This window comes from Lynx rufus, unplaced genomic scaffold (assembly GCF_022079265.1).
Source record: "Lynx rufus isolate CCGP_SWC_20201006 ecotype Redwood Valley unplaced genomic scaffold, mLynRuf1.p SCAF_6, whole genome shotgun sequence".
Classification (NCBI taxonomy): domain Eukaryota; kingdom Metazoa; phylum Chordata; class Mammalia; order Carnivora; family Felidae; genus Lynx; species Lynx rufus.
Window position 1 is genome coordinate 135,593,831 of NW_025814878.1, and position 10,349 is coordinate 135,604,179.

Genomic DNA, 10,349 nt, shown 5'->3' on the forward strand with positions numbered 1-10,349 from the left:
TGAAAAGATGGCACCAAGGTTCAGATTTTGTTACAACCAGCAGCAATTAAATCTGTACCTTTCAGTATTTTTTACGGCAGCAGAAGGGCCCAGAGTGAGAGACCTTTGTGCTTGATCCCTTGCTCTGCTCAAGGCTATGGCTGTTCTGCATCGGTGAGAACAGACGTACCAGTGTTAAGAGTCCAGTTGGCTTACTCGCCCCGCACCCTCCGAGTGTGTAGAACCATTCTTCAGGAATAGCAACACTACCTGGCTATGATGCTGGGCTGGAATCTTAGACCAAACAAATCAAGAGGAAAAATAGATCTTCATGCACTTGGCAGGCGTGGACCTTCCTAGCCAGTACCTTCTGCATTTTCACTGCCATGACAGTAAGGTCTGTGGGTGTCACAGGACAGTGCAAAGATCCCAGAGGAGAGAGGGGTTGAGATCTGACGTTGTCACTTGGTGCCTGTGTGACCTCATGTCAGTCACTCAGCCTCTATGAGTCTGTTTCTCTATTTGCAAAAAAAGGGGGAGGGTAGGAATTAGTAACTGTCCCAGTGCTCTATAAGGTTATGGTGAGCACCAGCTCCGATCCTGGATCTAACAACACTTTGTGAACTTGATGTCTCCATGTGCTGGGTGCTGGTTTTAATGAACAGTGGCTGAAGTACAGCGCCGGGCTGTGGCTTCCCTAACCCTCCCACCTCAATTAGCTCCACTTATTTCCTGTGCCCCTTAAGGCTGTGAGCCTGTGTTGACCTATTCATCCATCTGGAGCAGGTCTCTTGAATGATATTGGGCATTTATTTTATTTTATTATTTTTTAAAGATTTTATTTTTTTTTAAATAATCTCTTCACCCGGTGTGGGGCTCGAATTTACAACCCCAAGGTTAAGAGTTGCATGTTGTACCGACTAAGCCAGCCAGGCACCCCAGGTGTTTCTTTAAAGTATTGGTCACTGACTCCCTCAACCTCTGCCATTTGTTTGTCTGAACAGATCACTAGATAAGAGGTTTATCTGTGCCGTCTCAGATCCTGAGCTTGTGTTTCTCTTGTATAGCGGACTGCTTGCATTTCTTATTTAGACAGTGTGTGCTCGGGGAATGAAATACTCCAAATAACGAGTTAAGCCAGGTGTGGAAAATGCAATTATATAATTCACTTCAAGCCAAAGATAAATAAAGGTTCTCTTCTGTTTGGAGTTATCTGAATGACTAATAATCTGTGTCTCTCCAATTTTTACCCCCACCCCCTTCCATGGAAGTGAATTCAGCACGGATAAGGAAGGGTTCCCTACCTACCCATCAGGAGCCCCAGGAATTCAGTTGGTGACCATAAAGTGGAATCTAGAAAGGTGTTAGTTAACTATTTAATTCTTTACACTCAGCGCACTCTTCCCCGGCTCTGGTAGTCTACCCCCTTGTGGTTCTAGCTTTTAAGAAACTCAGGCAGCATTCTTGATCCACACCCTATAATTTCTCATCCATTTTGTTTCTAGGGCCCTCTTTGGGACAGACACAGAAGCCCCCATTAAGCAATGCCCTGTTTGTCGGGTTTATATCGAACGCAACGAAGGCTGTGCTCAGATGATGTGCAAGAATTGCAAGCACACGTTTTGCTGGTACTGTCTCCAGAACCTGGATGTAAGTTCCACTCGGAAGTCTTCTCACGTGGTCTTTCTGTATTGGTGTGACCACCGGGACCCTACAGCCTTTCCTTTTGAAACAATGAGCCTCTGTTTGTCCTGTAAAAGACATTTCCTGTTCTTAGTGATACTCTCCACTTTAGATGTCTATAAAACCTCTGATTACCTTCACTGTGTCACCTCAACCTTAAAGGCAAGCAAGCTTTTTTTTTTTTGTTTTAGGGACATTTCCTGTTTTGGGAGCACTGTCTCCTCTTGTTCCATAAAGAATCATCCGTGTGTTCATTTTACATTGCTGTTGTAACAAATCACCACGAACACAGTGGCTTAACCAACACAGATTTATTATCTTTACTTCTAGAAATCTGACATGGGTCTCACCGGATTAAAATCACAGGGTCTTTAGGGCTGCATTCCTTTCTGGATTCTAGGGAAGAATCTATTTTTTTTGCTTTTTCCAGTGTCTAGAGCCTGCCTGCATTCGTTGGCCTGTGGCCCCTTTCCCCATCTTCAAAGCCAGCCACATCCCATCTGTCCGACCCTTCTTCCAATTTACGGCTCCCTCTGACCACAGCTGGGGAAGCTTCTCTGCCCTTCCAGGCCCTGTGATTAGGTTGGCCACATCTGGGTGATGCAGACTACACTCCCCGACGAAGGTCGTAATGTAATCACATTCGTACAGTCCCTTTTGCCATGTAAGGGCAACATATTCTCAAATTCTGCGGATTAGGCCACGGGCGTCTGTAGAGGAGCCGCCATTCTGCCTACTGTACTTTGGTTGTCTTCTTTCTGAATTTAAAGAAAAAAGCCACTCAAATCCATGAGATGTCTTCAATAACCACTTCATTCACTGCCATGACAGCAGTTTTGCTATTGTTTTGTTAGGGTTGCCTTCCCAGACACAGGGGTCTGCCCCCCTCACTCTGTTCCCTCACCATTCGTGAAGCACGTCTTGCCCAATTCGAGTACAGCTCATTCCGTCCCGGGCCAAGGCTAATGGTAACCCCAGAGGTAGAAGGTGATGTGAAGGCTGGATGAGCAGATCTTGCTTCAGTTCTAGCGTTTACTCTAGCACATGTGAGCTACCCCAGATAGGAAGAGATATTCACTATTTTGGCAATCCAGACGAAGAAGATGCGTCCATATCCGTGTGAGCCTCCGTCATGTTGGTGGCGGGCAGGGACCTTCTTTTCTCAACTTCTCATTTCGTTGGCTTAGTTTGCTTCAATTCGATCAGCAGTTAGTGTGGGGCTTTAGTGTCACACACACCCAGCGAGTCCGTGTGCAGTGAATACGGGATGCGTTCCACCCCCCACATGCCTGGGTTTTAACTGAAAACTAGATAGGTTGTTTCAGACGACATCTGTGAGTAAGAATTTTAATCAGCCCGATCTCAGTGTTTCAAGCAGAGGTATAAATTGGGGAAAAGAAAGTTGACATTTTAGACTTCAGAAGCTCAGTAGCTCAGGTTGAAAGAAATGTTTCCACTTAAAAAAAATTCTATCATAACCCCCCGAATTACAATTAAGGGTGATATTTGAGAGCTGTCATGATTCCAAATGTGAGATGTTGTGAGTGAGGTTCTCACTGACTGCACAGCCCTCATGTTTTACAAAGGGAAGAAATCTTCTCTGTTTTCCTTCAGGTTTAACCAGAATATTAATTGGGTTCATAGCCACAAGGAGGCTGAGCCCATGAGGTTCTTTTTAAGCGGCAAGAATGTAAGGGAATAAATATGTGTGCCAGATCTGTCCATTCTTTGGCTGGAATATGTCTGGGGTATGGCGTTGCAAAGGACACACTGTTCTGTTACTTGGACTGTTCTGACGCTCGAGATGAAATGGTACAGATGTTAAAAGGCTGGATACACAGGCTTCAAATACTGAAGCATCTTTTTCTGGTCATTGTTTCTTGAGATCCCATTTTCTCGGGTTTAGCCAGGGGCATTGGCCTGTTGGTAATGACGTTTTCCCCTCGACAAGTGTTCTGTGTCAGATGGTGGTGTTGATCTTTGTTTGTGGGAAAGTTTCAGAGCAGCGGGTCTGGGAGCAGGATGGTTGTCCGAGAGCCAAGCGTGAGACAGACAGCCACCCAGCGTGGTTTTGAGCTTTACTGGGGTGTTGAGTTTGCTCCTGCCTTCGTCCCCATCCCTGCTGTCTTCAGAGGACGAGGTGTTCTTCATGTTGTGCTGTGGGTACCTCAGAGACCTGTCCCCTTCTGTTACCTCTTCTCTCTCTTGTGACTTCAACTTCCACTAACATCACATATGCAGCTGTGTCCCATTTGAAAACGAATCACACTTTTCTCAAACCTGTGTGTCTCCCATACTCCCATTCTCCCCCAGCCTCCTCTTTGAACCAGGCCTCAAAACAACATAGTCACCTCTTGCCGTTGACGCTGACTTAACTCCGGGCGTTGAAGTACACTCAGCTTGCCGCATTGTCACTCCCCAGCTGTATTTTTCTAAGGCCTTGAGTGAAATGCAAGGAATATTTCAGTCCTCATCCTCCCTAAACTGTTTCAGTGATGACACCTCTTCTGGCTTCCCTTCTGCATTTCTGGCCACTTCTCCGTTTCCTTCCCAGGCTCCCCTTGACCCATTCTTTGTGACCCAAATGTTTGTGACCAACATCCTCTTTGCTCTCCAGTCTACACTCTCTCCCGGGTGATCTCATCTACTTCTGTGTTGTTTCCTGCCCCTCCCCCCAACATCTGCCAGTACCCAAGGCCCTCCCCCAAAGTTCAGATCTGTGGAATCAGCTGCCTTTTGGACAGTACCACTTGGATGGCTCAAGTGTCTCTCAAGTTCAGCCTGTCCAAACCGTAGCCGTCATCGTCCCAACAAAGTTCATCTCTCCGTTGTCATTTCTCTTGGCCAGGCTCCTGCTTCTCCCCAGTGCCTTTCCCCTCACCTGTGATTTCTTCTCCTTCTTCCCCCGCCTGGTCAGTTACCTTCTCAGTATCTCATGCCTGCATTTCCCACCTCCGCTGCTGGCATTTTTCCTCCCCTGCTCTACTGTGGCCGCCTTCCAGCCGAGGAAGACTGTCCTTCGTTCCACATCGCACCTGCTCTAGAGCCGCCTTTCAAAGAGGATCGGTCAGGACACGGAGCCTTTCAAGACTCAGTCAAGAGTCTCGTTGATCACAATCTCTTTCCACTCAGCGCTTTGTAAAAGTACCGAGATACATCGTAAAGATCGCGGCCTCGGGATTCGGGGAGGCTGTTCATCAGTATCGCCCGAAAGAGCGTTTGCTTCCACCAAGCAAAATATGGTTTGCGTTTGTTAGATCCAGTGTGGTTAGTATTTGTCTCTCAATTCAAAACAGCGTGTTTGTTGAGACCTCTCTCCTTGTTTTTCAGAATGACATTTTCCTCAGGCATTATGACAAAGGGCCGTGTAGGAATAAGCTTGGCCACTCGAGAGCCTCAGTGATGTGGAACCGAACACAGGTACCTTGACCCTTAAGGAAGCACGAGATACACTGGACTTGGGAGGGCTTAGAAAGCCCACCTGTTCTTCCTCCCCACCCTGTTGTCTGCTTACGCATCCATCCCTGGAGGTTCTGGGGAGCCCCTGAGCAGGGCCAGGGAAAGGGAATGCAGCAAGTGCCTGAAGTTCATGAGCATGGCCCCCTTGCGGATAAGTGGAGGGGCAGGGCCCGGAGCAGCTGGGTAATTAACAGCCACCTGCAGAATGAAGGCAGGTCTTCTTTCCTCCCGAAAAAATGGTAGAACGACTTTCCTAAAACCCTCTAAGTCCTACTTTCTATAAAAGGCAGTGCTCTAAAATCCCATGAGCCGCTGCTGGGGCTTAAATCCCTCTGTACCTGCCATTGTGTTTCCGTGGCAGGTTCAAAGGAAGTCCTGGTTTATTTTTAATAGCGTTTCATATTCATTAAAGGCTGTGTTCCTTTTAAGGGTGCCAGTGTTAATAGCCTAGCAATCATTGTTAATATCCCTATGAGACTATTAGGAAACTCAGGGAGAGAGCCAGAGCGCCAAGAGCAACAGTTTGGGGTCACACAGAGCTTTTGCTCGAGTTAATGTCTGTTTTGTTCCCTCCCCTCCGATCTAGTTCTTGCCATCTCCCTGGTTAGTATCCAGTTCAGATCATGCAGGCACTGGGCTACAAGGTCCTATGATTGGTAACTGTTTTGCGTGCCTGAGGTGGTGTCTTAGTTCAGGCTCTAGAATAAATTATCATAAACCGGGTGGCTGAAAAAAAATAGAAACGTATTTCTCCCTGTTCTGGAGACTCGAGGTGCCTTTATGGTTGGGTTCTGGTGAGGACCCTCTCTCTTCCTGGTCTGTAGATGGCCTTCCTCTCACTGTGTCCTCACATGGCAGAGAGTGGCGAGAATGGAAGCAAGCTCTCTAATATCTTTTTTTTTTTTTTTAATTTTTTTTTTCAACGTTTATTTATTTTTGGGACAGAGAGAGACAGAGCATGAACGGGGGAGGGGCAGAGAGAGAGGGAGACACAGAATCAGAAACAGGCTCCAGGCTCCGAGCCATCAGCCCAGAGCCTGACGCGGGGCTCGAACTCACGGACCGCGAGATCGTGACCTGGCTGAAGTCGGACGCTTAACCGACTGCGCCACCCAGGCGCCCCTCTAATATCTTTTTTTTTAAGGCACTAATCTCACCGTGAGGGCTCCACCCTCGTGTCCTAATTACCTCCCAACCACCCTCCTTTCCGGATTCCATTGTATTGGAGATTAGGGTTTCAACATATGAATTCTGGGGCTGAGGGGGAAACACACTCGGTCTTTAGCAGATGGCACAGTAGACATATAGGAAGATTTAACTGCTGAAGTAGCCTTTTCTTCCACATTTCCAGGTGGTGGGGATTCTGGTGGGATTGGGCATCATCGCCTTGGTGACTTCACCCCTGCTGCTCCTGGCCTCCCCCTGCATCATCTGTTGTGTCTGCAAGTCCTGTCGGGGCAAGAAGAAAAAGCACAGCCCATCCACAACCTAGAGGTCTCTGCTCACGTCCACGTGCCACAGATGTCTGGGGTTCTAACGAGAAGCACAGTGAGAAAGCCCCACTTAGTGCACCTGCCTCCTCCTTGCCAACCTTTGAAAGTGCCTGTGTCCAGACTTTGAACTTGCCTTTGGCACCAAGGCCCAGCCCTGGTGCACATGTTCCCGTGTGAAGAGAACCGGGCTGTGCGGTCTAGGCTGTGTCTGTGGAGCACGTCGGGAAGCTTTGGGGTTGCTGAGAAGGAATGGGTTGCTAACCCATCATCATTTTACGCCCCCGGAGGATCCCACCGGACCGTTCAACTGCTGACCAGATTCAAGGAGCCCGAGTGAACCTGTAGTGTAATAAATGTGTTGTCGCGGTTGGCCACACACATCACAACTGAGCACCAGCGTCCGTTCTGTGTCGATTTGACCACCAAGAGATACGCGGGAGAGACCCCCATGGGGGAGGGAAAGAATAACACCGGTTAAGAGGAGATTGTTGTAAGAGCTGCAAAGCAGGCTGCTTAGCTCAGGAGTGGGTACTTGGCTTCGGCCTTGGCCAGCCACCGGGTGTGCTGTTGCCGGCATTCCCACGGTGACTTGGCAGAAACACAATGGGTTTCTCCTTGTGTGATCTCAGCTTCCAGCACAAAACTGCTGTGCAGAGGGAGGTGTCTTTTCCCAGTGCGAGGGCTACAGCCTGTAAAACAGTGTGGTCTGATGGAGCGGCTCTCCCTGGGCAAGTGCAGCTTGGCGAAGGTGATAGACTCTCCTCCAGCCAGTAGCTGTGGTCTGCAGGATTGTCTGATGTGAAATACGGGTCAAGGGGCAGAGGTTCAAATCCTTCACCGTAGATAACAGAGACCTTTCCTGATCCCTGCGTTCTTGGCGCCCAGCACATTTAGGACTGGACCTGAAAGTCCATAGCAAGAGTGACTATCAAAGTCCCATGTGTACATCTAGAAATCCATATAATTTGCCACCTACCTAGACCCTCCGTCCACTGGGCACGTGCGAGTATTTCCCGTGGTACACACAAAACAAATGTTTCCTCAAAGCCATTTTGTCTTTCCTTCTGGGACTAATACACTTTACTAGAAATCAACCTAATGATTTTTTTTTTGCATATTACATATGTAAATTTTGGTTGCAAGTTCCTAACTTAACAAAAGGTATAGATTCATAAACCCAACTCTTTTAAAACAACCCTAGCACGGTGTCCTGTCATGTCAGTGTGTAAAAACACTGATAATCAAGCTAGTTACCTGTTTTCAAACGCAGTGCAAGCAGCTCTCAACAAAGCTTAATATTGCTCTTGGAAGCCTCTGTTAGGGCGAGCCAGATACTTCCTGTGTGTACAAGGCACTGATCAAACAACAAAAAATGTAATAAAGAAACTGTAACTGCTTTACGTATCATAAATAGTTTAGGTTGGTATAGCCCCTTAGTTATATACTTGCGACTTAGTTTTCCCGTCATCCGTTAGTGAGATTTCTGAATACACGGGTTTTGAAAAGACAATAACTTTTTCTCCAATGACAGGATGTCATAATTGCCATTAGCAACGTAGTCTGGTGCTTTGTGGGAACATGTAAAGTGCTCCTAGAGAGCTGTCCTTGGAACGAGGGACAGTGCGTTGGGACTGTCTGGACCTATGATGTTTTCCCGAGGTAACTGGGTAACTAGGTTGTTAAATTGCTGCTATCCTGGACCTATTATTAAGGAACGATCCTTTGCCTGTGTAATGGAATGTGTCCTAAGTGGGGATGTGTACATTTAAGGAACTTTGGTTCCCACATACATGTTGATAGCTGATATATGTACAGTCCATCCCTACGTCGTGTACACTTTTATTTACCGTTTGTACAGAACATAGATGTGGACTCTCGGAAAACTTTCAAATGGCAACCAGCCCAAAGCATTTTTAATCATTTTTATTTGGAAACTTCTCAATGTTAAGCGTCTTTCTTTTCCTTTGAAACTCTGAACATGGCAGAACAAGAATACTCTCTTCGATCAATGTATTCCCTATTAGTATAAGTAGAAGTGTACATATATTTGAGTGATTTGCTTTGTCTTAACACTGCCTCATTGTAGCACAGGGCATTTATAACTGCTCAGGGGATCACGGGAACTCAGCTGAAAATGAATTTTTGTATCAAGAGTGTCAGGAATGGCAGTTTACCCTGGCATGAGCGAACTCTCGAAGCTTCTATTCCGCAAAGAATCTCTAAAACAGGGGCTGATTTCAAGGAACCTAAAATCCTGTGTTATCAGAGGCGGAACTCCTGAATTTGGAGTTAAAGGTAGGAGAGAACATCCATACTGTTTCCTTGGCAAAATTGAAGGAACTTGTTTTCTCACAGAGATACTGTAACAGAAGCAGCTCCCCTTTTTTTTTTTTTTTAATACAAGATAGGGTGTGGGGGGTTGCTTTTTTGAAACAGATTTCAAACAACTGGATTTAAGTTTTTAAATGTTGAAAAGTGCCTGGAAAGTAGTGACTTCTTCCTTAAATAGCTACATGAATAGGCCTGTGTAAGACTGTCAGAATCAACAGGAATAGGTTGGTAGGTTAAACCTCAAAGGGTGAGTAGCAAGCCAGTCTAGAAACTTTGTTTACAAAGGAGGGAACTGACAACTTAGATAAAGAGACTGATGTTTTTGTTTGGCATAACTGGCCAGTGAGACAGTTTAACCTGTCTCCTTCCTCTGTCCATCAGCTCTGTCTTCCAGGGATTCTCTTTCCAGACTAGGAAGAGATATGGGTCTACGTGACAATGTTTGGATGTTGTGGCAAAAATTCTTGTGTTTGGAGTAGTGTAGTTTTTTTGAAATAGGATCAAAACTCCTTCACCCAGTTGTAATCTGGATGTAATAACTCCCCATCCGGAAACGCTAGCAGGTATAAGGGGACGACAACTAGCTGTTGCCCCTTCTGGGAAGTTTTTTCTTATCCGGTAGGGAGGTGAGGGGGAAAGCCACAGGGAAGCAAATTTTAGAATCATAGGCATTCTGTTTGTTCACACAATGGGTGTTAGCTCTGGACTTGAAATCTCTATATAGATAAAGAGGCCTTTGAAAAACAAATAATTCACAGTGTGAATTTTCTTGTAGCCTGCATCATGAAAATTTTACCTATCCAGATTTGCAAAATGTACATGTTTATTTGAATGTAAATCACTGTTTCTTGAAACCCCAAATTGTCTCTTAAAACTTATTCAAAATCTAAATGCGTCTTATTTTACCCTTCTCTACACAGTGCTTGACTTTTGTGTTCATGAATGGATGCCTTTATGTATATAGACCCATGTATATATGTGCAGCTCTGAAGATAATTTCATAATGCCTTAGATGAATGACATTTTATAAAGCTGTCAAGTTGATACCTATAGACTATTACATCTCATGTTGATTCACGATCCAGAAAGTTTTGTTATGTATTTAAGAAATTGCTGTTGTATTATATTTTTCCGATTATTTGAGAGGAAAATAGCTGTTTCAGTCTCTGTTGCCCCAATAAACGTGGAGCAAGAAAGCAAGTGGTTAACCTTTGTTGTACCGCACGTTTCTAGACACGTTTGATTTTATCCTCCAGGAACCACCAAGCACTATTAAATCCTAGGTTCTGAATTTACAAAAAGCACCCAAATCTGTTATACCATTCATGGAAATAATTCTTGCTACTTTGTTTCTTAAAAGAAATGAGAAGTATAATGCCTTCACTCGTTGCAGACATTTTTGTT

At 45.6% G+C, this 10,349-nt stretch overlaps 1 protein-coding gene across 1 annotated transcript in view; it reads left to right on the forward strand.

The window, feature by feature from the left end:
* Positions 1-10,141, forward strand: part of RNF144B (ring finger protein 144B) — an 80,387-nt gene extending 70,246 nt beyond the window's left edge. The window contains exons 6-8 of the mRNA XM_047102700.1: positions 1,485-1,629; positions 4,993-5,082; positions 6,473-10,141. Of these exons, the coding sequence (XP_046958656.1) occupies positions 1,485-1,629; positions 4,993-5,082; positions 6,473-6,613 (376 nt within the window). The 3' untranslated portion in view covers positions 6,614-10,141. The remainder of the gene's footprint in view (positions 1-1,484; positions 1,630-4,992; positions 5,083-6,472) is intronic.
* The last annotated feature ends 208 nt before the right edge of the window (positions 10,142-10,349 follow it).